Source organism: Ovis canadensis, chromosome 2, assembly GCF_042477335.2.
Source record: "Ovis canadensis isolate MfBH-ARS-UI-01 breed Bighorn chromosome 2, ARS-UI_OviCan_v2, whole genome shotgun sequence".
Taxonomy (NCBI): Eukaryota; Metazoa; Chordata; class Mammalia; order Artiodactyla; family Bovidae; genus Ovis; species Ovis canadensis.
In genome coordinates, this window is record NC_091246.1 from 35,795,639 (window position 1) to 35,823,403 (window position 27,765).

Below are 27,765 nucleotides of genomic sequence, written 5' to 3' on the forward strand. Positions count from 1 at the left end.
ATAAAAAATAACTTAACCTTTCAAGTGTGACTTTTTAAGAGCAAAATGGGAAAGTGGGAAACAGCCTCCCTTGAAAAAGAAATCAGCACTTCCAACAAAACTAAAGGAAGACTTACATGTAAAAATAATTCAGAAAGGAGGTAACAACTAAAGACATAGATACACATCTTATTTTAATCCCCCTAAAAGTTAACTGGATCTTCTTAATAGATTATCCTTGAAAATCAAGCTTTTAACTATTCAATATAATCTTTGAAATGGTATCTAGTTAAGATAATAATTGCCTTAAATATACTAGACAAAATATTTACAATCAGCAAAATAAAAACCAGCAAAACAATTAACATCTGAAAGTCTAACATTCTGTTCCAATGGATTTACATTTTTTCCTAAGAAAAATACTACATACAAATCTTTTGAGGTACAAATTAGAAGTACTCAACTACCTACTTATAATTGTTAACCTTCTGTCAACAGTATGACTCATCAGTAAACACCAATACAATACTTTACCGGTCACCTTATGTGAAATAACAAGTGGAAAACAAAATTTCTCAACAACAGTGGGTCATCAAATTCATTCAGCAAACACTTACTATAAAAAAGTTTATTAAAAAAACTTAAATACACAATCATGATCAAGCATTTTAAAATTAAACTGAAATCAGTTATGAAACTTCCTTTTCAAAAAGTTGTGAAAGTAAAAGGACAAATTTAATTCTAAATATTTCCTTATTTGAATTGTTTTTTAATACTATTTCAGCAAATTATTTCTTTAATCTCCTCTTTAGGCTCTCAAGGTGGTCCATATTAACATCTTGTAATGCCAATACCATTGCCTTAGACAAGGAGGGATTAAATGAAATAGTCATCAGACAGCACAAATCTATTAGATCTCTCTGACATTTCTGCAAACCTTCCAGGAACTTTTGGTATTTACAACGATCCTTTTTCAACTGTTTCATTTCTGATACTGAAAACCCTATCAGACTAGTAAGTATTTCATCTACAAAGTCTACATCTAGATATGCAGTACCATCAGAAATTTTTGCTCTTACACTCCAAATGCCACCAGAACTTGAGAGATTTCCAGTTAAGGTTACAATAAATGCCTTGACTTTCACTGTTGTAACCTCCTTTGGTTTGCTGGCCATTAGAACAGACAAATAGATAAAGGGTGGAGAATACAAATCCATGGTGATAGAACGTCCAGTGCTATTCTCTGACAATTGTAAAGAACAAGTCTGTAAATGGTGCTCATTTTCATTAGGAACATCTGAACTCCTTTTTGGTATATTACTGACCAGCTCCCCATTGAACATTTTATTATTTAAGGAATGTCCATCTGAACTGCTAATTTGTTTTATTTTATGTATCTCTGAGCTCTTACCTTTATTTGTAAAATCATGGGGTAGGGGTACATTATGATTAACTGAAAGACTACTACTGTTTTGGTCTCTAGTAGATGGACAACTAAGAGATTTGTCTTCACTAGTCATTTGCTCAGATAAATTTTTTTCACTCCAATTGTTTCCATTTTTGCAAATAAAAGAAAAACTATTTAGAGTATTAGATCTATGTGAAAACTTCTCTATACTTTCATCTGTAGCTCTGTTCAAAGTCAATAGTTGTAATTCTTTGGTCTCCATTTCTTCTTTCTGGACAGCTTCTTCTAAAAGCAAGGCCTCCTCCAATGAAAAGTCATCTAATTCCTCATCAGTAAAAAGCATAGATTGGTTTCGTGGTTTCTCCTTTGGCCTTGGAGAAATAACAAGTTCTGGTTCAAAATCTGACTGTCTGATGGGAACACTATTTGAGGAATTACCTATGAAACAGCTTCTTTCCAAAGGGGTATTATTACTTGCTGCAAGCTCATCATTTTCCTCAAGACTTGCCAAGAGTTCTTCATCAGAAGGCCCCAACGCAGGATCTAGAACATCCGTAATTCTGGGGATGCTTTGGTTAGAATTATTTGGTATGACTGAAACTATAGGATCAGGTTCCCCAATTAATCTTGCAAGAACTTTTTCTTGGGCATATTCCTCTAAAAGAGCATCAACTTCTCCTCCCAACACTTTCACATTTTCTGGTTTCAACAAGAGAACACCAAGACGGAAAGAAATATTTCCATAAATCAAAATTTTTGTACCTGGAGGAAGATAACTATGCAGAGCTGGAATAGACTGATATTCCATTCCTTGTATTTGTACAATTCCATCAGTTAGCTGTAGCATCAACATTCGTGAAGGCTTTGCTTCCCAAGGTTTTGGGGTTACTTGTGTTTCAGCTGTAATTAAGTCATTGGTTGTATTCTTTCCTCTCAACTTTTGTATCTGGGCATATGCAGGCTGACTTACATCAACCAATGAATTAATCTGCAGAGCAAAAAATCCGTTCAGTTCTCCTTTTGGAGTTTCTAAAATGCCACTAGGTAAAAGACGATGCTCCAAATCTCTCAGATCGGTAAGGAGCCACTGCTCAAACACTTGTTTATTCATTTGTGCCTGACTCAAATTAACATTACCATTTTCTTCTTGGATCCAGTTAATACAAGCTTCTAGCCACGTTAAAGGCACTTTAACATGCCATGTAGCTGAAAGCCAGGTTTCAACTCTTAATGCAATACTAGTTACACTCATTTCTTTCACGTAAAGGAAATATTAGGCATCTATTACCTGAAAACAAACAAAAACATTATGGTAATTCAGTATATCTAAATAGAGTTTCTATAATTCTCTACAATGCACAAACAAGAGTAGCCAAAACTTTACACTTTCTCTCCAGCATGTCTGTAATTCTTTGACTTTCTACATAGCAAAACTTCAAATGCCACAAGTAATCAGATGGTATAATGAGAAAAGCAAAAAAATGTGAGACAGATATATAAAGGTTTGAAGGCTAGCTCTGTCAAATTATAAGCTCTACAGCCTAGCATAAATTTCTTAACTTCTTCTAACCTAGTTTTTTCATCTATAAAATGTCAATACCACCTCCTACCTAATGGGGTTGTTGTGAGGATTACATGATTAACATTTGTAAAGCACAATGTTAGACCTACACAATACATACAATGTTAGTAGTTACTATATTAATATAATAATCAGGTAAAATTATAACAACTAACAGATTCTTAGCTGATGTAAAGCATCTTATTTATCTAAATGATTCTGAACAGTCGTATCATGTAAATATACTTCTGATTTTCTCAGCATGATAAAAAAAAGTAGCAAAACACTAAAAAGACTAAGCTTTTCTCATAAATTAAATTTTTTCCTTCAACAGAGGAAGACTTTGAATTTATAAAAGTTTTAATATGCCCATAAGAAAACTTACCATTTGAAACAGGAGCACAGGATTTGATGACAGGATTTAGAACTGGTTGTTCAGTGGAGTACTTGTAACCTCTGTTGCTCAGAAATGGCCTGAGAGCTAAGACAAAAAACAGTAAGGGTTATAAAATGAAGCCACAGAAACAACCACTGGACTATTTTCATAAGTGCAAGAGTTTGACAGTATGGTTTTGAAGGTTCCTATTATCAATCAGGGTAGAGTGGAGGTAGTACACAATAAAAACATGAGGTTTGGAATGAAATAAACAAAAGCAAGTGACCATAAGAAACTTAGACACTCTACCTTAGCTTGCTTCCTTGCCTATATACTTACTTCAGAGGACTACTGTGAAAATTAAAGGATAGGAGATGATGTCGGAGGTTCACAAGCAACCTAAGGCGAAACCAGGCCAAAGCAGCTGAAATTGAAACTGACCACCTACAGAGGGAGAAGGGTTCAAAGTCAAAGAAGCCAGAGCTCTGGATGCCATGGCAGCTGCAGCCGTGAGGTGGAAAAGGAGACCCAGGGATGACTATCCTTCAGGTTTACTTCTGGCAAAACAGGGATGAAGTCCTAGATAACCTCTCAGCCTTTGTCTACAACATCTGGCAGATCCGTAAAACTACCGCATCAGTGGACCAGGGAAGAAGTCCTGTCCCATGGACTAGTTCAAGATATATTCTTGTGAAAAGGCATTAAATTATTTCTGTATATTATATAGTAGGTCCTCTCATTTTTAGAAAATAGTAAATCTAGCTTCCTTGTAAAAACTTAGAGCTTATCCAAATGTTTCTTTTTTTAACCTTGCCACCTCTTAGAAATTTAATAGGCATATATTGTCTGGTTTCCTACATCTTTTAGCTCAAGTGACAAATATGTGTCTATACATATACATATACACACACACTGACTTTTTTTGTAGGTATATATATTTTTTTTAATTTTTAACTTAAAAAGGGGGATTAATTTTTTCCCCCTAAAGCTTTCTGAAGGTCAGGGGCTTTATCTATGAAAAAAATAGTAAGTAGTTATTTGTAACCTGTACTAAGCAGCATCTAGACTTAAAACAGTCTTTTCTGGCTAAAAATACAATGAATGCTAGTAAAATTGTTTGGGCTACTTTTAGCATTTTTTAATCAAAATTACTAGATGACAGAATTCAAGAATTTGTTAACATGTTATTATTTGATATACAGATAGTCATTTAAAAGTAAAAACCCTTTATTGTGTTAAAAAAAATGAAATTAAAAAAAAGAGACTAATATATAATCCAGAGGTTCAGTGTACAAGTCTGGTGCCAAATTTATTTACAAGCTCTGTGACCCTAAATAAGTAGTCAGATTACTAATTCAACAAACGGTTAAAATTTAAAGGAAGAGTTACGTTTATTATGAGAAATACAAGAATAACATTTTAGGAGGCAGAATTAACACCAAACTGATGAATCTTTACTTTGAAGAGAATAATTAAGAGTACAGATACATTTTAAATCATATATGAAAAACAATGTGAAAATAGGTAGAGGTAGGAGAGGTCCATGCCCATTCTGATAAAAATAAACCATGTAGAGTCAAATCAGCATGTCTCTTTAACAAACAAACCAACAATCTCTACACGAGCCCTCTGATTTATCAAATGGAAATATTCTCTAACTTGTTGCTAAGAAAAACAAAACACAGTATGCTAACTTTTGTGTACAAGAGAAAGGACAATAAGCATATTCTTCTTGACTTTGTACATATAGGATCTCTATCTAGAAGGATATACAAGAAACAAGTTAAAACTCTAAATACATAGCTACACTCAATAACAAAGAGTAAAATCTTGTGGGCCAGGAACTCAGGAAGATGCCCTGAAGAAGGGATAGGCTACCCACTCCAGTATTCTTGGGCTTCCCTGGTGGCTCAGCTAGTAAAGAATCCACCTGCAATGCAGTAAACTTGGGTTTGATCCCTGGGTTCAGAAGATCCCCTGGAGAAGGGAAGAGCTACCCACTCCAGTATTTTAGCCTGGAGAATTCAATGGACTGTACAGTACACGGGGTTACAGAGAGTTAGACACGACTGAGAAACTTTCACTTTAGAGTTTTAAGTGGGCACTAAAGCCACCAGGAAAAGGGGACTTGCAGGCTAAAGCTCCAAGGCTCTAAGGCCCCGGTATGCCAATTATAGGGCACAACAGACTACTTGCTAGAATTGTGCCAAAAAAGTTCTACTCAGCACCTACCTATGGCCTATGGAGAGAATAGAGATAATCTAAGAATAGATATATAGAGTATACAACTTGTATAGAATACAGCATAGTCCAGAACCAGGCTATTCACTTAAGTAAATACCCAGATCTCTAAGGACACAGCTGATCTAGACCCATGCCAGTTAGAGGGCAGGTTGAAGCAACTCCAAAAACACACCAAAGGTAAAAACACACATGTGAAAAACCTCTATCCAACATGAGCTCTCAAGCCAAAACTATATTTGAGGAAAATTACCACCATGAACCACATCAGCACACACAACCAAGAGGAGAATTTATACCTGAAGAAGTTTATTTTTAAATGAAGAATCTTAAATGTTTAAAAAATTAGAATAAAGTAACTATGAAAGAATACAAGAAACTTCAAAAAAAACTATTATCAATATCCTCAGAGAGGTAGGGATATCTCCATACACAAAAACATGAACCACTACCAGTACATCATACATATACAAAAATTAAGTGAGCCACAGATATAAATGTGAAAACTAAAAAAGGTAGGAGAAAAAAAAAAAACCTCATATATAACAGAGAACAGGTTGACAGCTGCCAGAGGTCAGGAGTGGGCAAAACAGATGAAACGGGTCACAAGGCACAAACTTCCAGTTATAAAATCAATCAAGTCATAGAAAAGCAATGTATAGTATGGTCACTGTAGTTAAAATACTATATTGCATATTTAAAAGTTGCTAAGAGAGTAGATCTTAACAGTTCTCTTCATAAGAATTATAAAATTTTGTAACTAAGTGTGATGGATGTCAGCTGGGCTTAATTGTGGTGAGTTCTGCAATAATAGGGATTCCCTAGTGGCTCAGCTGGTAAAGAGTCTGCCTGCAATGAGGGAGACCCAGGTTCGATTCCTGGGTCAGGAAGATCCCCTGGAGAAGGAAATGGCAACTCACTCCAGTACTCCTGCCTGGAAAATCCCACGGATGAAGGAGCCTGGTGGGCTACAGTCCATGGAGTTGCAAAGAGTCAGACATGACTGAGCAACTTCACTTTCTGCAATAATACAAATCATTATGTTGTACAAATGAAATGAAAATGTTGTATGTCAATTATATTTCATTTTTTTAAGGGGAACGAAAGTTAGGAGAATAATCTTTGTGATCTTAGTTTCTTAAAAGTTTCCTCAGATACAACACTAGAAACATACATAATTCATAAAAGAAAGAAACTAATAAACTGAGCTTCACCAAAATTTTAAAATTCTGCTCTATGAAACACACTGCTAAAAGTACAAATACAAGCCAAACAAACACAAAAGACAAGCCACAGACTGGGAGAAATACATAACTGACAAAAGACATATTTAGACTACAAAAAGAATTTTAAAATTCAATAGGGGGACTTCCCTGGCAGTCCAGTGGTTAATACTTCACCTTCCAATGCAGAGGGTGTGGCTTTGACCCCCGGTGGGGGAGCTAAGATCTCACATGACTCACAGCTGAAAAAACAAAACATAAAACAAAAGCAATATGCAACAAATTCAAAAAATCTGAATTAAAAATTGTCCACACCAAAAAAAGAAAAAATCTTTTAAAAAATTCAAACTAATTTTAAAAGGAGCAAAAGAACTGAATAGACATTTCACCAAAAGATATGCAAAATGACAAGATATTAGGGAAATGTAAAATTAAAATCATAGCTAAAATTTTTAAAAAACTGATAATTCCAAGTACTGGAATTCTCATACATTGCTGGTTGGAAAGCAAAATAGCACATCACTTTAAAAGACAGTTTAGCAGTTTATTAGGAAGAAAAATAGTTTAGCATTTTCTTACAAAGTTAAATATACACTCACCATGCAACCATGCAGCACTCATAGGTATTTACTGAAGAGAAATGAAAACTTGCACTCATTAAAAATCTGTATGTGAACATTTACAGCAGCTTGTTTCATAATCACCAAAAATCAGAAACAACCCACATGTCCTTCATGAAAGGACAAATTATAGTACATTATTACAATGAAATATTATTCAGAGTTAAAAAAGAATACACTACTAACAGATGCAATAACAAAGATGAATACTGCTACATATACTCTCCCTCAGAAAATTCATATGTTGAAATCCTAAGACCCAGTGTGATGGTATTGGGAGGTGGGGCCTCTGTGAAGTGCTTAGATTATGAGAATGAAGCCCTCATGGAAATTCCCTGATGGCCCAGTGGTTCAGACTCCCCACTTCCACTGAACGGGGCTTAGATCGGTGGTTGGGTACTAAGATCCTGCATGCCACACAGTGTGACCAAAATAAAGTCAGAATTCTGAAAAGATATTAATTAAAAAAAAAGAACTTACAACCCAATAACAAAAGAAATAAACAACAGAGATGCTTCCACACAGCTACCTGTCCCTTTTGCCACAAGAGGTTACTATAAAAAGACTGTCAACCAAGAACCAGGAAACATGTCCCTATCAGACACCGACAAAATCTGCCATCACCTTGACAATGGACTTTTCAGTTTTCAAATAAATTTCTGTCATCTATGAACCACCCAGTTTATGATATTTTTTCATAGCAGCCCAAATAGACTGAAACAAATAGCAAATGCAGCATGCTAGGTAAACGTTAGACAAAGACTGTATAATTCCAGTTACAGGGCATTACAGAAAAGGTATCATCAACTTCACAGACATGAACTTGAGCAAACTCCAGGAGACAGTAGAGGACAGGAAGGCCTTGCATGCTGCAGTCCAGGGGGTTGCAAAGAATCAGATACAACTTAGCAACTGAACAACAATGGAAAAGGCAGCACCACAGTAACATGTGACAGCAATGGTCATGTGACTAATGTTTGTCAAAGCTCACGGAACTATGCATCAAAAAGAACATAAATTTCACTGAATGTAAATTATATCCTTAATAAAAATACTGAAGACAAACACCAAAATGATAGAAATATAACAACTGATTTTCAAATCTGCTGAGAAAAACACAGAATAAAGAAAACAATCCAAAAGAAGGTACAAAGGGAATGGGGCTGTGAAAGTGCTGCACTCCATGTGCCAGCAAATTTGGAAAACTCAGCAGTGGCCACAAGACTGGAAAAGATCAGTTTTCATTCCAATCCCAAAGAAAAGCAATGTAAAAGAATGCTCAAACTACCGCACAACTGCACTCATCTCAATGCTAGCAAAGTAATGCTCAAAATTCTCCAAGCCAGGCTTCAACAGTACGTGAATCGTGAGCTTCCAGATGTTCAAGCTGGATTTAGAAAAGGCAGAGGAACCAGAGATCAAATTGCCAACATCCGTTGGATCATCAAAACAGCAAGGGAGTTCCAGAAAAGCATCTACTTCTGCTTTATTGACTATGCCAAGGTCTTTGACTGTGTGGATCACAACAAAACTATGGAAAATTCTTCAAGAGATGGGAATAGCAGACCAACTGATCTGCCTCCTGAGAAATCTGTATGCAGGTCAAGAAGCAACAGTTACAACTGCACATGGAACAAGACTGGTTCCAAACTGGGAAAGGAGTACGTCAGGGCTATATATTGTCATCATGCTTGTTTAACTTATATACAGAGTACATCATGAGAAACGCTGGAATGGATGAAGCACATGCTGGAATCAAGACTGCCGGGAGAAATATCAATAACCTCAGATATGCAGATGATACCACCCTTATGGCAGAAAGCGAAGAAGAATTAGAGCCTCTTGATGAAAGTGAAAGAGCGGGCTTAAAACCCAACATTCAGAAAACTAAGATCATGGAATCTCATCCCATCACATCATGGCAAACAGATGGGGAAACAGTGAAAACAGTGACAGACTTTATTTCTGGGGGCTCCAAAATCACTGCAGATGGTGATTGCAGCCATGAAATTAAAAGATGCTTGCTCCTTGGGAAGAAAAGCTATCACCAAGCTAGACAGCATATTAAAAAGCAGAGACATTACTTTGCCAACAAAGGTCTGTCTAGTCAAAGCTATGGTTTTTCCAGTACTCATGTATGGATGTGAGAGTTGGACTATAAAGAAAGCTGAGCACCAAAGAATTGATGCTTGTGAACTGTGGTGTTGGAGAAGACTCTTGAGAGTCCCTTGGACTGCAAGGAGATCCAACCAGTCCATCCTAAAGGAAATCAGTCCTGAATATTCATTGGAAGGACTGATGCTGAAGCTGAAACTCCAATACTTTGGACACCTGCTACAAAGAACTGACTCATCTGAAAAGACTCTGATGCTAGAAAGATTGAAGGCAGGAGAAGGGGTTGACAGAGGATGAGATGGTTGGATGGCATCACCAACTCAATGGACATGAGTCTGAGTAAGCTCCGGGAGCTGGTGATGGAGGCCTGGTGTGCTGCAGTCCATGGAGTTGCAAAGAGTTGGACACAACTGAGCAACTGAACTGAACTGATAAACAGAAATAAACAAGATGGTAAAAATAAGTCTAAATATATCAGCAATCATAATGAACATAGATTAACTCACTTCTTAAAAGATACTCTCAAATTGAATAAACCAAGTTCAGCTGTATGCTTAAAAGATGAACCTAGAACAAAATACCATCAACATATGAAATTAATTAAAATAAGACATGTTAAAATCTCCAAGCATGATTTTATGAGGCCATAGTTGAGTGACATCTTATCTTCAAGACACAGATCTGTACTGAATAGATCTATTTTTATCTGTTGACATTATTAACCTCAAAAATAAAGCTACATCCAAGGCCCTCAGGTGTATTCATTCACTAAGTTACTTTATTTTCTTCACTAAAATTTAACCACCGCAACACTGGCAAATGGGCCTAGCATAATTGGCAGGGGTGTTGTATGAGATGATAGTCATTAAGTAAACTGAAATCAAGACAAAGTGTACTTTCAGTAGTTAGAATTATTTAAATGAATTAGCAAGTATAAATGCTGCATCAATTAAGTTGTTTGCAGAATGTTTTGTACTATGAATTACTCAGGATGTACAGTATAGTATATACCCATATATACCCCTAAGTTATTACATGCAGACACTTAACACAAATGCCATTTTCTACCTGAACCTGTTAAACAGTAGGAGTTAATACTGTTAATACTTCTAGGAGGAGGAAGAAACCAATAAAAAAGGAAGACTGACTGACTGTGAATTGAAAAGGTCAAGGCTGGATAGAAAATGAAATGAAAGAAATGAATTTCAGTGGTGTCAATTCTTTATAGCAGCAATATAGCTGATAAACAGAGAACTCAAGAAAAGGGTGAGTAAAAATTAAAACCTCTTATTTGTAAGATTTTAAACTTTTTCAAAATATATTATTTTACATCTATAATATTACCTAAACCTCAAAATAGTCATTTATGATAGAAAGGGTAGGTACTGTCTTCTATTTGGGTGAGAATGAAACAGGCATGAAGATTAAAGACATAAAGATCATACACAGTAGCAGGTTCTGAACTAGATTCTGCTAATCTCCATTCCTATACCTTTTTCTAGATACTGTTTGACTTGAATGAAAAGAGAAAGTCAAGTCAGTCTCTCATTTACATATACCCACTTGCATACAAAACACATTCATAAATGGCTAGTTTATAACAACACTACAGTATTAACAATCAAGACTTTTCTCTGATCTCATATAAATGACAATCTCACTCAGTACATTCTAATTTACAAAGTCAAATGAAAGAAACACATCACCTACTGCATCTATCTTTGTAACAGTGTTATCACTAAGTATTACTTTTCCTTTTGCTATAACTCTACTAAAGTACCACATAAAGTAGTTTTAAATTTTTTTAAATATCACAAACTGATATTTTAAAACTTATGTATTATTTTTTTAATTTTGTACTTATTTCAAACATGCATGTCCTTGTTTGTGTTGTTGAACACAGCAAGTGACAAAAATCTTTTCAGACAGTAGTCTGGACAAATTCCTAATTAATAATTTTCTTAAAATAGTACCCTTCGGATTTGGATCTCCACTTCCAGAGATGTACTATAACTTTATAATGTTACTGTAACTAAATGCACATTTGCATAGAATATGCATAGAATTCTTCATTTAACAGCAAAGAAAGGTGGAGGGCATATTGATATACAACATAATTTAGTGCCTACAAATGCATGTTAAAACAATTTTATAAAAAGATGTTTCTAACATTAAAAATTTTTTTTCCTACAGGTAAAAAAGAAAAGCTTATTAAATTGCTAAATGGAAAAAGTATTATCACGTGAAATTAATAAAGTTTAGACTGGGTTTCAATAACTGAGCTCCTTAATAATTTAGTAAATTGTATTACTTGCATCTATTCCTTCAAGAGAATTTCTAAGGTTTTTGTTCCTCCTTTTCTTGAGAAACTGAGTAACCATGGTCACTGCAGGTAAGCAACTCAGAGGGGAGGTATCAGCTGCTGCTGCTGCTAAGTTGCTTCAGTCGTGTCAGACTCTGTGCAACCCCATAGACAGCAGCCCACCAGGCTCCCCCTGTCCCTGGGATTCTCCAGGCAAGAACACTGGAGTGGGTTGCCATTTCCTTTTACAATGTACGAAAGTGAAGTCGCTCAGTTGTCTCCGACTCTTGCCACCCCATGGACTGCAGCCTACCAGGCTCCTCTGTCCATGGGATTTTCCAGGCAAGAGTACTGGAGTGGGGTGCCATTGCCTTCTCCAGGTGTCAAGCTAGAGCACCACAACTTCCCAGCCCTTGATCCTCAAGAACATCACTGTCCATGAAAAGAATATTAAAAAAGTATACGTTGTTGAAATTGTACAGTAAGAAATGTTCACACCATATGGTCTACTTCTTCTATTTTCAAAACTTAATCTTAAGAAAACAATCAGGAATAAGGACAAAGATTTATGTGCCAGAGTGTTTATCATGAAGCTTTTACAGTGTGGAAAAAAACAAACTAAATGTTCAACAACAGTAAAATAAATACATAATCACACTGGATCCAGGAAATAGTTTTTTAAAGAAATATTTTTAAGGACTATTTAATTACATGAAAATTATTTCATTTGGTTAGGAAAAAAGACCATATGTAAAACTACATTAATCTCCACTACTTTTATAATCATGAAAACATTGTTTTTTAAAAAATTGAGTTACATCTTGCTCCTGCTTAACTTGGCTAACACAGCAATCTACATTCTAGATCTTGACTGCAGGAACCAATCAGAAAAGAACAGAGTAGGAAAATTCTATAATATCAGTCATCACTACTAAGATTTACACAACTGGAGAATCCCAGGGACAGCGGAACCCGGCGGGCTGCCATCTGTGGGGTCGCAGAGTTGGACACGACTGAAGCGACTTAGCAGCAGCAGCAGCAGCAGCATCTGTAAGTTAATTTTCAGTCAGCCTCACATATTCCAATTTTTTAACAAATAGAAGAAGAGGCAGAAGTACCATCCTTTTAGACATGGTATGTGGCATTCAATCAATAGTTAAGACTTAAAAGCACTAACAAATATTTAAGTTATAACCGTTTCATGTTTCCACTGCCTTCACTTTAAAAAATACACATAAATCTGTTTTTAACTCTTGGGGATAACACTAAAGGTAACCCAAGAATTCTGAGAAGACACTTTCTGAAAATTATGGGGAAATTTTTATTTAATGGCTGAAATCAGAAAGAAGTAATTAGTGGAGCTGCTTGCAGATCCTCCATAACCTAATGCAAGAGACAGACAGAAAACAGATATAGGAGTCTGATTCCCATCTCTGCTTTGTGACCTTAGACTTGTTCCTTAACTTCTCTTTGTCTTATCCACAATTTACACACAGAACTGTAATAAGCGTTAAACGGCCAGCACAAAGTCTGGCACAAACTAAAAAAATAATAGTTACAAAATTTTAAATAATCATCCAGCTGACTAGAGTACAATCTCAATTAGATTAGTTTATCTTACGTAAATTCCACAGCTAAGTAATACCAGCCTTAAAATCATCAGGAGTCCAAATAATCACACAATTAATTACACAAGAGCCAGAATATGTCAATCAAGTTGGTAAGTGCTTGAATAAGCAGATATAACACAGCTTGGCTGAAAACAACACAGGATGAAAGAAAGGTTGGCGAAAAGACAGACCTTCCTCAAACTGGCAAGTCTCTGAATGAAGCAGGTATAAAATTGTTTGAAAAGACAATGGAAAAAACAGACTTTCTTGTTATTTAAAAAGTAAACCTAAACAGCAAATTTTAAAAGGTAAAGGAAGAAAACAATTAGAAAAAGAAAAAAAAATCTAGAAAAGGGGAATAAGAGCTTTCAGTTTTGAGGGTCCAGTCAGAAGACAGTGAAACTGGGAAGTTCTTAGAGCTGCTTACTTTGTGCTCCTGCTCACCAGTCATCACTGTTTATCAAGGCAGAATATGATGGTTTCAACCAAAATACTAGTTTGAAAGAAAGCACCCTTAATACATTATCCTATATGTGCCTATTTGTGTTAGTGAAGTGTCTCTGGTTTTGAAAGACAGATTCAATTAAATGTCGCAAATTCTGACTGGTAGATTAAATCTCTATAATCCAAACATCCCCAGCCCCTTCATACACTCAATCAACTTTTCTTGAACATTAAATAAAAATTTGAACTATGTATCATAAAACCAAACGCACATTGAGTTTTACTTCCCAACATGACTATAATATTCTTCACGATGGGGGCCATTAAAAAACAACTCAAAGAGCCTTTTATAAACCCCACAATCCCAGACACTATGCTCCAACAGTACTTAACTACCATTCCCGCCAGTAAATATTTGGTGCTTCATGAAGTCCTCAGTTTCCCCTAGAAAGAGTTTTCTTCCTAATTAAGCAAGCAAAATAGATGGTCAAAATCAGAGACACTTTTTAAAGATGCTGGTTACATCTAATTTGCAAAGTATTCAAGAGGGAAATCAAATTACAATGGAATGAATCAGCACAAATTCATCATTACCCCAAAAAATGTGTATTCTTAGCGGTAGATTTAGCTTCATGTGTAACTTATAACATTTTCACTTTTCAACACAAGTTTGGGGTTGTGGGTGAGAGCTGGAGGGTTGAGTCGGGATGCGGAGACTGGGTACTGCTACTGGTAATTTCCGAGGTTTGTCACCGATTCTGGACCTACGGGCCTTAACAACAAAAAAATCATCAAAGCCTGACACAAAGGCCTTAGAAGTAGCCGAACACAAACCAAGTATAACCTGAACACTCTAGGACGATAACATATCTACATGAGGGCGAGAGGTTTAGTCTAAGTCACTGCCGACACACCGTGGGTGATTTAAGGTAAGTGAACGGAAAGCGGATGTCTACAATTCATTTTGCGATTTGCATTTATTGTAGGAGATGAAAGCAGCACTTTCAGAAATTTTTCACACGTAACTACAGCAACGACACTATAAAATACTCTTATCACAGGCCCCATTAATAAATAAAAGAAAGGAAAAAAAAGTTTCATCAGAAACGCAGAGCCCGGTAAAGACCCTGGGAGCGCAGGCTCCCGGCCGGAAGCAAAGGGGGCGAATAGTGCAGGACTCCAAGGCTCGACAGCCAGAGCCCGGCGGGACTGCCAGCGTTTCTCGGAATCCCGCCCGAGCCTCCAGCCGACCGCGGACCGCAACCTGCCGGCTGCGCCCCCTGCCCGGGCCATGCCTGAAGGGCGCTGCGGCCCATTACAGACAGCGGGTTAGCGCGGCGTGGGCCGGGCCGGCAAGCTGGCTGCACTTACCAACGCGCAGCTCGCCCTGCAGCCAGAGCGGGAGGGGAGTACCGGGGAGGGAAGAAGACGCGAATGTGGGCTGTGGAAACGGGGGCATTCGTCTGGCCCTACACCGACCTGGACGTCCCGCCTTCCCCTCGCGCAACAGCAGTTCCCGGGCACGCGACCGTGAGACTAGGAACCGCCACAGCGCGCGCCCTAATGCTTTTTCGCTGCTTCCCGCCCGATTTGCCGCGCGCTCACGCCCCTCCTCCCACCCGTGAAGACTCCTTCAGGCCCAAAAGCGCCCCCCACACCCGCCCCTCCCTGTGCGCGAGAACGGGACAGCCTTTAGTTCTCGCGATAGCCTCACCCCTCCCCCCCCGCCCCAGCCAGTGAGTGCGCGAACGAGAAAGGAGGAGGGCGCTTCAGGCGAAAGCACTGCAGACGCCATTATCCTCTGTTTCTCTGCTGCACCGACCTCGACGTCTTGCCTACTTCCCGCTTATTTGCGGCCTATAGGTAATTAGAGTTATTGGGGCTTGGGCATTGCGGGTTCGGGCCGGGCTTTGGCCTCCCTAAAGGTTGCGTTGACTTTTTCGAAGTCTGATTTTTCTCAGGCCCTTAGCGGCCTTACAGCCTGAAGGGAGGCGCCGGCCGGGGGCGGGGTTGTCGCCTCCTCCGGCGCCTTGATTGATGCGGCCTTGGGCCAATCGCTTCGCTCTCGCGCCACCGCTGTAGCCGGTGGAGCCAATCGGGCCCGGCGGCGGGGTAGGAGAGTGCGTGGAGGCGGGGGAGGGCAGTGGGGGCCTACGCTTGTTCTCTGTCTAGCTGTGACCGGCTGAGGAGGCGCGGCGGCATAGGGACGGTACCCTTGCCGGGTGAGGAATGGGGCTGGGCGAAGGAGCGTGGGGGTGAGGGCCGGAGAGTACTTTCTCCACTTGAGGGAAGGCGTTTGGGGGCTTGGTGGTGGTTGGCGGGTTCTGGGAGGGAACGTTGCCGGGTTTCCCCTCCCCCCACCTCCGCCATTTCCCTGAGCGTATATCTGCAGTCCGCGTTGTGGTACTAGAGGCTTCGGAGAGTCGCTAGGCTTGTGCCGGTGGGATGAGTTTTGTTGTGTTGGGAACTAGGCCTTGTGTGGGAAGGAGAGGGAGCCGGAGGGCGGTAGAGAACGCCGCCGCTCTCTTTGTGTGGGGCCCGCCGCACTTGGGCGCTCCGGGCCTGGGTCTGGAACGGGCGGGCGGGAAGGGTCGGGGCTGCCTTCGTTGCTTTGTCTCCCGCGGTGGGGGGAGGGTGCGGGGGACGAGGTCTCGGGACCGCGTGGTGGGTGGGGGAGGGGGTCCGCGCTCGGCTCCGCCTAGTAGCACGTAGTCGCCATTACGCGGGCCGCCATTTCCTGTCGGATCGGGCTGAGGAGAGGTGCGGCGCTGGTGCTCTCGCCTCGGGAGCATTCTCAACTCCTGTTGCTTGGCGGTTGCCGATCCCGGTTTCGGGCGTTGAGGGGAAGAGGGCATGTTTGCCTTTGGCCGGTCGCGCATATACTTAGCAATTTTTGGGGTCTGGAGACTAAAGCACTTGGAGGATACTGGGTTTATCGTTATAAACAGCCTGCTATTTGTCGTCAAACCCCTTCATCTAAATCTTCCGTAGCACCTCAGTATTTTGAGTTTGGGGCCGGGTTGGCGTTTCAGTTACTGTGAAGAGTGGAAGGCGTAAATACTGCCATGACTGTGAGCATTTCTTTCATAACGGGAGCCGCTTGTCGCCTTCTGCCAGTCAGGAGAGAGGAGCTAAAAGGCTGTTCACAGTCTTATCACCGGTCTGGTGGTGCTGAAAGAAAGTGTCAGGTTATACCGCTTTTAACGTAATTTGAAATATCCCGCTAGTGATGTTATTGGTGTTCAAGGGTTCTGTTAGTCGAGTAGTACAGGCAGTTTGGGTGTACTCCTGTTTCAGGTTTGCCTGTTTATCGCTCCAGTAGATTGGCCAGACGGTTGGGTATGGCTTGAATTTGCCTTTATATTTCAGGTAGAGTTTTCAAGTCACCGGTGGGAAGAAACCCAGAAGTTTAGAATCCAGTTGTAAAAATAATTTGTGTCTCTTTATAAATGTATACTTTCGGGAGCATTACTCGAGACTCATTACTCGGAGGCTTAAATGCCTTATGCGTCTGGTTTCTGTGTATTTACGTAAAACATTATGGTGGAACTTGGTCCAAAATTACGGTGTTTTTGCTTTTACAGAAAAATCAGATAGGTCTTCTGGATTGTTTTAGGGCGGCCCTTTGGGAATTAAAGATCCGAAAACAAGTTTTAGAAATGGCTCTTTTGTGTTAAAATCTGTAGTCATTAGTATTCGGTAATAACCAAAAAAGCAAAACTGATTTGTGTTGGTTTTCGTAGGCTACTACAGCACTAGGGTGTCAGTTGGTCCCGCCCAGAACACTTCAGTTCTGCCCTGGAAGGATATATTTAATAACTGGTACGTTCTGGAAATAGTCATTTCTTTCCTTTGTCTTTAATATTTAGTACCCTGCACAGCCTGCTTTCCAAGAAACCAAGTGTACTAGCCTCTCCATTTTTTAACAGATTGGTGTGTCCCTTGAATACAAGAAAATGGAAACTGAACAGCCAGAGGAAACCTTTCCCAACACCGAAACCAATGGCGAATTTGGTGAGAAAACATTTTAACAATTTCTTGTTTTGTTAATTTCATCATTTTTTCCCCTGAGATCCTTGTTACTTTTTTGAACTAGAAGTAACTGTCATTTTCGTAGGTGAGGAAACCGATTAAAAGAAAGCCAGTAAATACAAGTTTTTTTTCTTGGATTTAGAAATTTCTAATCCTTTGATGTGCTGTCACAATATTTTGATATAAAAGTTGAAGATTGAGTGCCTTTTTTTAACAAGCTTTAACAACTAATCCCTTCAAAGGGAATGGACTTAAATGTTAAATCTATAGGTTAAAACTAAAATGTGATTAAAGGTACCCTTTTTTGAAGATGCTGGTGCTCTCTGAAACCTAAACTGTTAATTTTTAGGTAAACGCCCTGCTGAAGATATGGAAGAGGAACAAGCTTTTAAAAGATCTAGAAACACTGATGAGATGGTTGAATTACGCATTCTGCTTCAGAGCAAGGTATAGAATTTATTCTTGAAATTGGTTCTTACTCAAAGTAGAAATTTAAGAAAATGTTTGAGCTTCTGGGAAGCCTTCAGAAGGCTACAGAATGTAAAATAATTGGCTCTTTCTAAACAGACTTAGACTTTTTAGGCCATGATAATTATTTTGCGAATGATTAAAATGAAAGCCCTCAACACAGTGAACTACAAGCCTAATTAGGAGATGGGTGCGGATGGTCCTTATTGCATTAATGCCTTAAAGATAGTATTTTCTATTTCATTGTGGGTTCATTAGATAACATCCTGATTGGCAGCTTACTTAACTGATAATATAGCTAAAAATGTGAAAGTATCTGCTAGAATTTAAGTTAATTGACTTGCAAAAGGGTATTGTAAATTTGGTGCCAGTGCATAAGATTTACACTCAGTATATTTCTGGCATCCTGAATATTTCAAAGCTCTGTTTAGGTATTTAGTCTCCAGAGCATGTAACATAGACTCTTGGTCTTCGTTTAAAACTTGTGGTTTTAATATCCACAAATAGATTTCCATCGCTATAACCAAACAAGAGGTTAGATACACTAGACTTGTGTGGTGTTTGTTTTTGACTAAAAGGTTAAGAAGACACACTTAGATACCTTTTTATCTTCTTCAGAATGCTGGGGCAGTGATTGGAAAAGGAGGCAAGAATATTAAGGCTCTCCGTACAGACGTAAGTATTAAAGAGTTTAAACTACTACACAGGCAGCTTCAGTTTATGTGTTTTTAGAAATTTAAAGATTTGCATCATAGAAATCATTTAATAGCCTAGATACAAGCCTTTTATAATAATTGAATACATAGATAATTCTAAAGATTTGCCATTCCTAACAAAGCCCAGATTGAGTTGGGGGGGGTCTGTATTAAACCTCCTCACTTTCTAATAACTTTACACCAAATTATTCAAGATAACATCTTAATTATAAATAACAGTATAAAACCCTTTAATTGCACCATTTCCCATGTGTGAATCAAGTACAGTAGTACTGAAAACCGTTGCAGGTGGCTGATTAAACTCCATATTTTTATTCCCCTTTTTTCCCCCCAATTTGCCCATCTGTTCTTGAACAGTTTACACATGGAGCACAAAGAAATTGAGGTTGCATGATTTAGATATGGATAAAGAATAGAGTAGGCACTTAAGTTTATAACTGGGAGACCGTCTGTCAATGCTGATAATTTGTGTCTTCATATTTTATAGTGGGTTGACTCTTGTGATTAGACACATTAAATGTTGGTATCACCAGAAGTGAGCATATTTATAGGACTTGGCTACACCAAATTTCTTAATTTTTTTTCTCATTTTACACACTCTTGATGTTTCCTTGCTGAAGTTGAGGCAAATAAGAACTTTGTGTTGAAAACTTATTTGATAGTATTTCATTTCTCTCTTGGTCGCAGATCTTTGTATGTTCCTCTTGATTACTGTAAACTGAACTTAAAATTTTAAATTTTACAAACTTGCCTGTTAGGATCTAGGAATGCATTTTAAACCTCCAAGAAACCAAACTAGTCATTTAAGTTAGGATTTTTGGTGGTGTGGGAATTTTTGTCTTTTATAAACCTCTTTCCTCTTAATCCAGATGTTCTGTATAATTATCTGGGTTAATAATTTCCCCATTTCCTCAAGAATTCAAGTCATGACAGGTTTTGTGTCTACCCTCATGAGCCAGCCTGCTACTGAAACATCGTTTGTTTTTTAAAGTACCATCATTAAAGGTCCTTAAATGTTAAGCCACAGTCAGATATAGAGAAGTCCATTATTGTGTTAGTCTTCAGAACAACTTAAGCTTGTTTCATTAATTGAGAGTATGAGTATAGTTTGTATTAAATTAAAATTTATTGCTTTTCCCCCTTTTCCCTCTCCTTGTTTTTTTGGCCATATATCTCCGTTGCCCATGTACTGGATCGACTTACCCCTGCGTTGCCCACCATGACGTTGGCCCATCCGCCCCTGAACGCCCATGTGAAAACCCTGGTTGGCTATGCCCAAAAATGTGCTCGTTGCCAAACGGGTACCATACTTGACAACTTCTGATTGAATGCCCATGCCCAATGCCAACATCCACGAACGCCAATGACCAATGCAGTACAATGCCAGTGTTTCAGTCCCAGACAGCAGTGGCCCCGAGCGGTATGTCCCAACAGTTTATGCCTCACTGCCTGATTAGAAAGAGAGAAATGTATTTTATTACCTGCCTTTTATATAATTAAATAGTATCCCCTTTAGACGGTGTATTGTTTTTCAAGTTTCTGTCTTATTTTCCCCATTAAGTCTTTTTGTCACTGAACTTTTACCGTGAGTTGCCCACCCAAACGATCCACTAATTTTATTTCAATGGAAGGAGCACAGCTTCAAGTGTTGCATATTTGCTGCATTGTAAATCAAATTGTTACCGAAACAGTCTCTCGCTCTGTCTTTGTGGCCCACCTTGCTTCCCAACATTGCCTGTTCATAATTTTTTCTGATGAAATGCTAACTCTGGTTCACTTTCCTTCACTTCTCATTTGTGTTGTCTTTGTTTTTGTCTTGCATTTGTATTTGTTTTCTTGCAGAGCCCATTAGTGATCTAATTTCTAACTGGTATCCATAACCTTACTCCAAATACAATGTTTACCACTTGCATATTCCCCTACTTTGCCTGAGAGAAGGTGTGCCAGTTTTTCCAATGTAACAGCGAGGGTATCCTTAATTAACTTAGTGGTGGCGGGGAACATAAATATTCAACTCTGCTTCAGTTCTGGTCAATTTATTGCCCACTTAATCTGAGCCCTTCCAAGAGCCCATTCTCTCTGTCTCTCTGCAAGTCTCCTAATATTGTTACCATGTTTGTATTGGGCATAAAACAAAATGCATGTGAAAAATGTATAAATAGGCTACTTTAAATGGGGACTATTAAATAATTGTATGTTCATCTCTGTAAAAGTTTGACTACTGGTGATGACCACAAAACTCATTTTTCTTTTCCACCTTTTTTTGTACTATCTGGTATTTGTGGTGTTTGACAGCATATTGAGTATCAGTGCTGATATTGAAACGATTGGAGAAATTCTGAAGAAAATCATCCCTACCTTGGAAGAGGTAGGCTCATTTTTTAAATGTATTTTGCAATGGGGGGGTGCTTAATATATTTAATGGGGCAAAACGGGGGAGGTGGAAAGACACTGGTTATAATAGTTTTTTAGCAGCAATGTGTTACACTCTGCTGCTTAAAGTGCAGGATTGTTTTACATCCCACATTACTTGTTTAAAACTGTAGTCTAGCCATTCTGGAGTAGATAGGAAGGAACTACCTGTGGTCGTGCACGTTCATGGAGTTTTGCATGTATATTATGGGCTTATTTTTAGAAGAGGTTTTGAGTTAGACTACTGACTGAGACTATGTTGGAAAGGACTATGTTTGATCTAGTTTGAGTATTTTTAAATTCTGTGTAATGTTTGCTAGGTGTACAGAGAAAAGCATTGTATGTTCATTGTTAGTGTAGATGAGCAATTTCTTGTTATTTAATGATAGTCATGAAATATGTTGTAGTAGCTTTACCAATATATGCGACAATAGCCTGATCACACTAGACACTTAACCTATTACTCTTATTTTTCTACTTTCAGGGCCTGCAGTTGCCATCACCCACTGCAACCAGCCAGCTCCCGCTCGAATCTGATGCTGTGGAATGCTTAAATGTATGTCATAGTGCCATTGAACCCCACTGAAGTATGGAGCCTGGCCCATAGGATCGATTTTATTTTCAACATAGTGTACTTTTCCCGTCTCTATAGAAAAAGGCTTAAAAAGATGATAAATGAATGGTCTTACAACTCACTGTTGACCCTGCTCCATGCTGCAGTGGGAATTAAATACATTTGCAAAGTGCTTTGCAGTCATTTTTATTATGGTGTTATTTGAATGTTAATAATAATTTTGTGGTAACAGCGACATGCTAAATGGCTGCAGTGTGGGTATGGTGTTGCAGGACCTGAAAATAAAATAGTTTTTTAAGGTGGTGCAGAATGTCCTTTTTGGGCCTGGCTATTGAGGATAATAGCACATAACTGGTAAAGTTATTGAAATATAAATTCAGGTTGCTCACTGCAACAGTATATTGGTATGCTTATAGCAGATAAGTGTGTATTGGGGAATCTTTGATTTGGAACTGAAATTCTGTAACTCCCTCCACAGTACCAACACTATAAAGGAAGCGACTTTGACTGCGAGTTGAGACTGTTGATTCATCAGAGTCTGGCAGGAGGAATTATTGGAGTCAAAGGTGCTAAAATCAAAGAACTTCGAGAGGTAAAGCCAGTGCTTTCTTCTGCTGAATTATTGGAAAATAGTTGTTTATAAGGATTTGGTAGGCTTTTCTCATTTCTTCTTTTGCGCTTCCTCCCCCTAAGATTACCTAGTTTGCTAATTAAAATATAGCAGAATGGCTTGGCCATACTAGACAAGTTATTTGCCAAAAGTGTATTGCAAAGCCCAACCCTTACTAACAAGGTTTTTACATTGGGGGGAAATTTTACTAAAATATAAATTAAATCTGTCTAAGCCTAGAACTTTTTTTTTTTTCTTTAGTGCATTTCTTTTTTTTCTGATTGATTAATGCTGATTATTTTGTAAACCTATTGCAGAACACTCAGACAACAATCAAGCTTTTCCAGGAATGTTGTCCTCAATCTACTGACAGAGTCGTTCTTATCGGAGGAAAACCTGATAGGGTGGTAGAGTGCATAAAGATCATCCTTGATCTTATATCAGAGGTACCTTCAGAACACTTTTGTTTACATTTAATTTCACAAAACAGATATCTTATTCAAAAGTAATTTCAGAAGGCAAAGATAAATTACTTTTCCCTAACAATTTTCTATCACTCTGCTTTCCCATCAATTTAATTTAGAAATACTTTGAGATAATCTGTACAATTATCTTTTGACTGTTGGTGAGGTTTTTTTTTTTTTAATAACTTTTGATCATGGAGTTTTTATGGTTCTTCTACAGTACTAGATAGTGATCCCCTCTGGGTAGTAACTTCCTCCTAATCCCCATTGTGAAATTGAAAGGAATTTGTGGTCTGTTAACGCCAAGGGTAAAATTAAACTGTTGCCTCACGAGCAGTAAAACTCCCAATTTTTTTATTTCAAACTCACCAGAAACGCGTTTTTTAAAATTCTATTTATTATGTTTGCATATGTTCCTGTCCCTGTCCTTAACCACAAGTATCTCGCAAGAGAAATACAAAGTGCTTGAAGGTTTCTGTTAAAAAAAATTGTTACTGTGAACTAAGGTTTTTTTCCCTCAGTCTATAAAGTTGCTGTGTTTTTCTTTCAGTCTCCCATCAAAGGACGCGCTCAGCCTTATGATCCCAATTTTTATGATGAAACCTATGATTATGGTGGTTTTACAATGATGTTTGATGACCGCCGTGGACGTCCTGTGGGATTTCCCATGCGGGGAAGAGGTGGTTTTGACAGAATGCCACCTGGTCGGGGTGGGCGTCCCATGCCTCCCTCCAGAAGAGATTATGATGATATGAGCCCTCGTCGAGGACCTCCTCCACCCCCTCCCGGACGAGGTGGCCGGGGAGGTAGTAGAGCTCGGAATCTTCCTCTTCCACCACCACCACCACCTAGAGGAGGGTAAGTTTCTTTCATCCACACATTGATATATAAGAAGCAGCACTTAACAGATAGAAGGGGGTAGGTTTTCGTTTCAAATACGTGACCAGCTGAGATTACAATTATTATGCTTGCAGAGATCTAATGGCCTATGACAGAAGAGGAAGACCTGGAGACCGTTATGATGGCATGGTAAGAACTTTGATACTTCGTTGATGTATTTTATGAGAGCTAAAGGGTTTAAAAGTCAGATAGCTAACATTTTATTGAATGTGTTAACTGAAGAACTTGTCTTACAGATAGACTCTGTTAGTCACTTAAATCATTGTTTCTGTTTGTTTGCTGGGATGTTAGGACTTGTTCCATCTTTGTTTGCCCCCAAAATACATGATTACTGAAAACTTACATACAGAAGTAGAAATTGATGTATAAAAATGGTGGCTCTGACAAATACTGTGCAGGTTCATGTTAATAGTTTTCTCTCTTTAACACAGGTTGGTTTCAGTGCTGATGAAACCTGGGATTCTGCAATAGATACATGGAGCCCATCAGAGTGGCAGATGGCTTATGAACCACAGGTTGAGTATCACGGGTGTTTATGTTAGTAATAATCTTAAAGTGCTTGTTTACTCACCAATTAAATATTTTTTCCCCCATATAACATTTTTGTTTTTTGGAACGCTGTGTACGTGAATGGTTTCTTCCCCTGAAGATTGTTTTCTGAAATTGGCTTACTAGGGAATATATGGGAGGGCTTTGGTTACTAATAATAACTGGGGGGTTTTTAGGAATGTGTTTAATTACCTAAAGTTTGGAAGGCAAAGTAATTTTCTGTTTTTGTCTGTTCTCTTTTTAGGGTGGCTCTGGATATGGTAAGTTTTCTTCTTTCTGAAATCAAACATTATTTCATGCTTTGTATATGAACTTAATACTCATTATTTAAATCAGATTATTCCTATGCAGGGGGTCGTGGCTCATATGGTGATCTTGGTGGACCTATTATTACTACACAAGTAACTATTCCCAAAGATGTAAGTATTTTTAATACTATAAAAGACATTTACTGAGTCATTTTTATGAGTTTTCTGGCTTAACGAAGGTTTTAACAAAAGTATTCCCTTCTAGGATTAAAGTTGTGTTTCAAGGACTTCAGTGAAGTGTTCTCCAGTTTAAGCCTTGTCAAAAAGTGTTCAGTGCTATTAAAAGCAATTATCAGGGGTTAGAGCCCCTGGTTCATTTTTTAAAGGAAATGGCAGTGGGTGATGTAAATAGGTTGTAATTCAAACTGACTGGTTGGAGGGAATTAAATAACAAAGTATAGTCAATAAGTTGTACGAGAATGTTCTTGATGGTCACTGAACATACAGGATATTTTTTTTTTAAGTATATCATAAACACTTGCTTTTAAAAATCTTTGCAGTTGGCTGGATCTATTATTGGCAAAGGTGGTCAGCGGATTAAACAAATCCGTCATGAGTCAGGAGCTTCGATCAAAATTGATGAGCCTTTAGAAGGATCCGAAGATCGGATCATTACCATTACAGGAACACAGGACCAGATACAGAATGCACAGTATTTGCTGCAGAACAGGTCAGTTTGTTTAGCTTTATGTTATTAGCCTACACATACTAAAACCTTAAAAAGCTTCTCTTTCTCAGCTAATTTTTCTTTTAGAAGCCATGGTGTCTCAACCTTTTGGGGACCTAACTTCTAAACATTCTAATAGCTTTGCTTTAATTTTCTTCTGCCTTCTTGCTAAAACATGAAGACATTCGATACTAATCTTACTGGAAGAAGCCTTAACCAAGCAAACTTCTCATTTTTCTGGTGAAAACTGCTGCCAAAACCACTTGTTACAAATTATACAGAGCCTGTAGAAAATGTAGAAGATTCAGTGGATGTTGGTCTAGTTCTGTGTGGAAGACTAGTGATTTTGTTGTTTTTAGATAACTGAATCGACAACAAATCACAGTCTGCCATATGGCACAGGCCATGCCTCTACAGGACAAATGATTGGTGCTGTAAAATGCAGCAATTCACACCTTAACTGGCATTTCTTTGTCTTTTCTACCATATATTAACAATTCTGCTCTACTAATGTCTGATTTACTATTAATCTTTTTTCTTGGATTTTACATTGCTCTAATTTGTAATTACTAATGTTTTAGTTCTTATCTCTAATTGTGTAATGGACATGTTTATCATTTTAATTTAGCATTGAAATTGTCTTAATGTTAAGATTGACTAAGATGTTACGAACAAAAATTCTAATTCGTACTTTTTTTTCTTTTCTTTTATAGTGTGAAGCAGTATGCAGATGTTGAAGGATTCTAATGCAAGATATTTTTTCTTTTTTATAGTGTGAAGCAGTATTCTGGAAAGTTTTTCTAAGACTAGTGAAGAACTGAAGGAGTCCTGCATCTTTTTTTTTTTATCTGCTTCTGTTTAAAAAGCCAACATTCCTCTGCTTCATAGGTGTTCTGCATTTGAGGTGTAGTGAAATCTTTGCTGTTCACCAGATGTAATGTTTTAGTTCCTTACAAACAGGGTGGGGGTGGGGGAGGGTGTGCAAAAACTAACATTGAAATTTTGAAACAGCAGCAGAGTGAGTGAATTTTAATTTTTGTTCATTGTTGGTGGTTTAAAGAAGTCCCCCCATGTAATTATTGTGAACACTTTGCTTTGTGGTCACTGTAACATTTGGGGTGGTGGGACAGGGAGGAAAAGTAACAGTAGTCCATATGTCCCTGGCATCTATTCAGAGCAGTGTGCAGAATGTAACGCTCTTTTGTAAGAAACGTTTTATGATTTTTAAAATAAATTTAGTGAACCTATTTTTGGTGGTCATTTTTTTTAAGATGGTCATTTTTCAAATGGCTGAATTCCCTCCAACCTACCCCCGAACGGAACACTAAGTTTAATTTTCAGTCCTCTGTTGGATATAAATAAATGGCATCTCTTCTTGGACTTAGGCAAAATATCTTGACAATACTCAGTTCTGGTGATTCTTAATGATTTGAAGTCCATTGCTTGGGAGGAAATTCCACCACACATTCATGCTTATAATAAGCTGGGGATTTTTGTTTGTTTTTGCAAATGCTTGCCCCTACTTTGCAACAATTTTCTGTTCGTGATTCTGAAGAACCAAGGTGGGGAGCAACACAACGGATGGAATAGTGGTACAAGTTTATACCAGAAGCTTAATGACAAGTTTTATCAATCAGAATAATACTTGGTTATGGAAGTGACTGATGCTAAATAAATTCTGATTATTTTTTATTAGATGATTTCTCACATATAGACTTAAACTGTCAGCTTGGTAGTGTCTATTAGTTAAACTTTGTAAAATATATATATATATACTTGTTTTTCCATTGTATGCAAATTGAAAGAAAAAGATGTACCATTTCTCTGTTGTATGTTGGATTATGTAGGAAATGTTTGTGAACAATTCAAAAAAAAAAGATGAAAAAAATTCCTGTGGATGTTTTGTGTAGTATCTCTTGGCATTTGTATTAATAGTTAAAAGTTCACTTCCAAATAAAACTCCCATAATGCTAGATTTGATGTGTGCCCAATTTTGAACAAGGGTTGATTGACACCTGTAAAATTTGTTAAAACGTTCCTCTTGTAAGGAAATACAATAATCTTAAATTATGTATTTTTTGTGTGAAGTGTTTTTCTAGCATTTATAAATCAGATTTCATGGGGGTGGTAAGTTAAAACTTCAGTAGATGGGCTCCTAATTTTAAAGAGTTGAGCATAGAGCTGAG

The 27,765-nt window shown here is 38.1% G+C and overlaps 2 protein-coding genes across 22 annotated transcripts; one reads left to right on the plus strand and one right to left on the minus strand.

The window, feature by feature from the left end:
• Positions 1–592: 592 nt before the first annotated feature.
• RMI1 (RecQ mediated genome instability 1) lies at positions 593–15,580 on the minus strand. Of its 10 annotated transcripts, XM_069575836.1 has the most exons (6): positions 15,359–15,580; positions 14,474–14,651; positions 10,030–10,090; positions 6,966–7,030; positions 3,334–3,429; positions 2,456–2,675 (listed from the first exon to the last, which is right to left on the minus strand). In XM_069575836.1, the coding sequence occupies exons 2-6, from the start codon at positions 14,511–14,513 to the stop codon at positions 2,626–2,628; spliced, it is 312 nt and encodes a 103-aa protein (XP_069431937.1). In that variant the 5' UTR covers positions 14,514–14,651; positions 15,359–15,580; the 3' UTR covers positions 2,456–2,625. The 10 variants fall into 10 exon arrangements, 9 of the variants coding, with proteins under 9 accessions (XP_069431929.1, XP_069431934.1, XP_069431931.1 ...); XM_069575828.1 differs by lacking the exon at positions 14,474–14,651 and having other exon boundaries at positions 593–2,675; positions 15,359–15,539; XM_069575834.1 differs by lacking the exon at positions 14,474–14,651 and having other exon boundaries at positions 15,251–15,555.
• HNRNPK (heterogeneous nuclear ribonucleoprotein K) lies at positions 15,038–26,826 on the plus strand. 12 transcript variants are annotated; one of them, XM_069575840.1, is made up of 17 exons: positions 15,124–15,742; positions 17,623–17,701; positions 17,809–17,893; positions 18,261–18,358; positions 18,998–19,054; positions 20,472–20,515; positions 21,391–21,463; positions 21,992–22,063; positions 22,560–22,673; positions 23,009–23,137; positions 23,706–24,013; positions 24,130–24,184; positions 24,487–24,570; positions 24,849–24,864; positions 24,941–25,023; positions 25,413–25,582; positions 26,293–26,826. In XM_069575840.1, the coding sequence occupies exons 3-17, from the start codon at positions 17,836–17,838 to the stop codon at positions 26,324–26,326; spliced, it is 1,395 nt and encodes a 464-aa protein (XP_069431941.1). In that variant the 5' UTR covers positions 15,124–15,742; positions 17,623–17,701; positions 17,809–17,835; the 3' UTR covers positions 26,327–26,826. The 12 variants fall into 12 exon arrangements, 6 of the variants coding, with proteins under 6 accessions (XP_069431941.1, XP_069431943.1, XP_069431944.1 ...); XM_069575842.1 differs by having other exon boundaries at positions 26,353–26,826; XR_011254270.1 differs by lacking the exon at positions 24,849–24,864 and having other exon boundaries at positions 15,038–15,742; positions 24,487–24,584.
• The last annotated feature ends 939 nt before the right edge of the window (positions 26,827–27,765 follow it).

Bases quoted from the DNA above. Each gene is read 5' to 3' on its own strand.
- HNRNPK (XM_069575840.1), top strand. From the start codon at position 17,836: ATGGAAACTGAACAGCCAGAGGAAACCTTTCCCAACACCGAAACCAAT. The intron at 23,138-23,705 runs GTACCTTCAGAA...TTTTTCTTTCAG, and splicing joins TCCTTGATCTTATATCAGAG to TCTCCCATCAAAGGACGCGC. The intron at 24,185-24,486 runs GTAAGAACTTTG...TCTTTAACACAG, and splicing joins GAGACCGTTATGATGGCATG to GTTGGTTTCAGTGCTGATGA.
- RMI1 (XM_069575829.1), bottom strand. From the start codon at position 2,639: ATGAGTGTAACTAGTATTGCATTAAGAGTTGAAACCTGGCTTTCAGCT.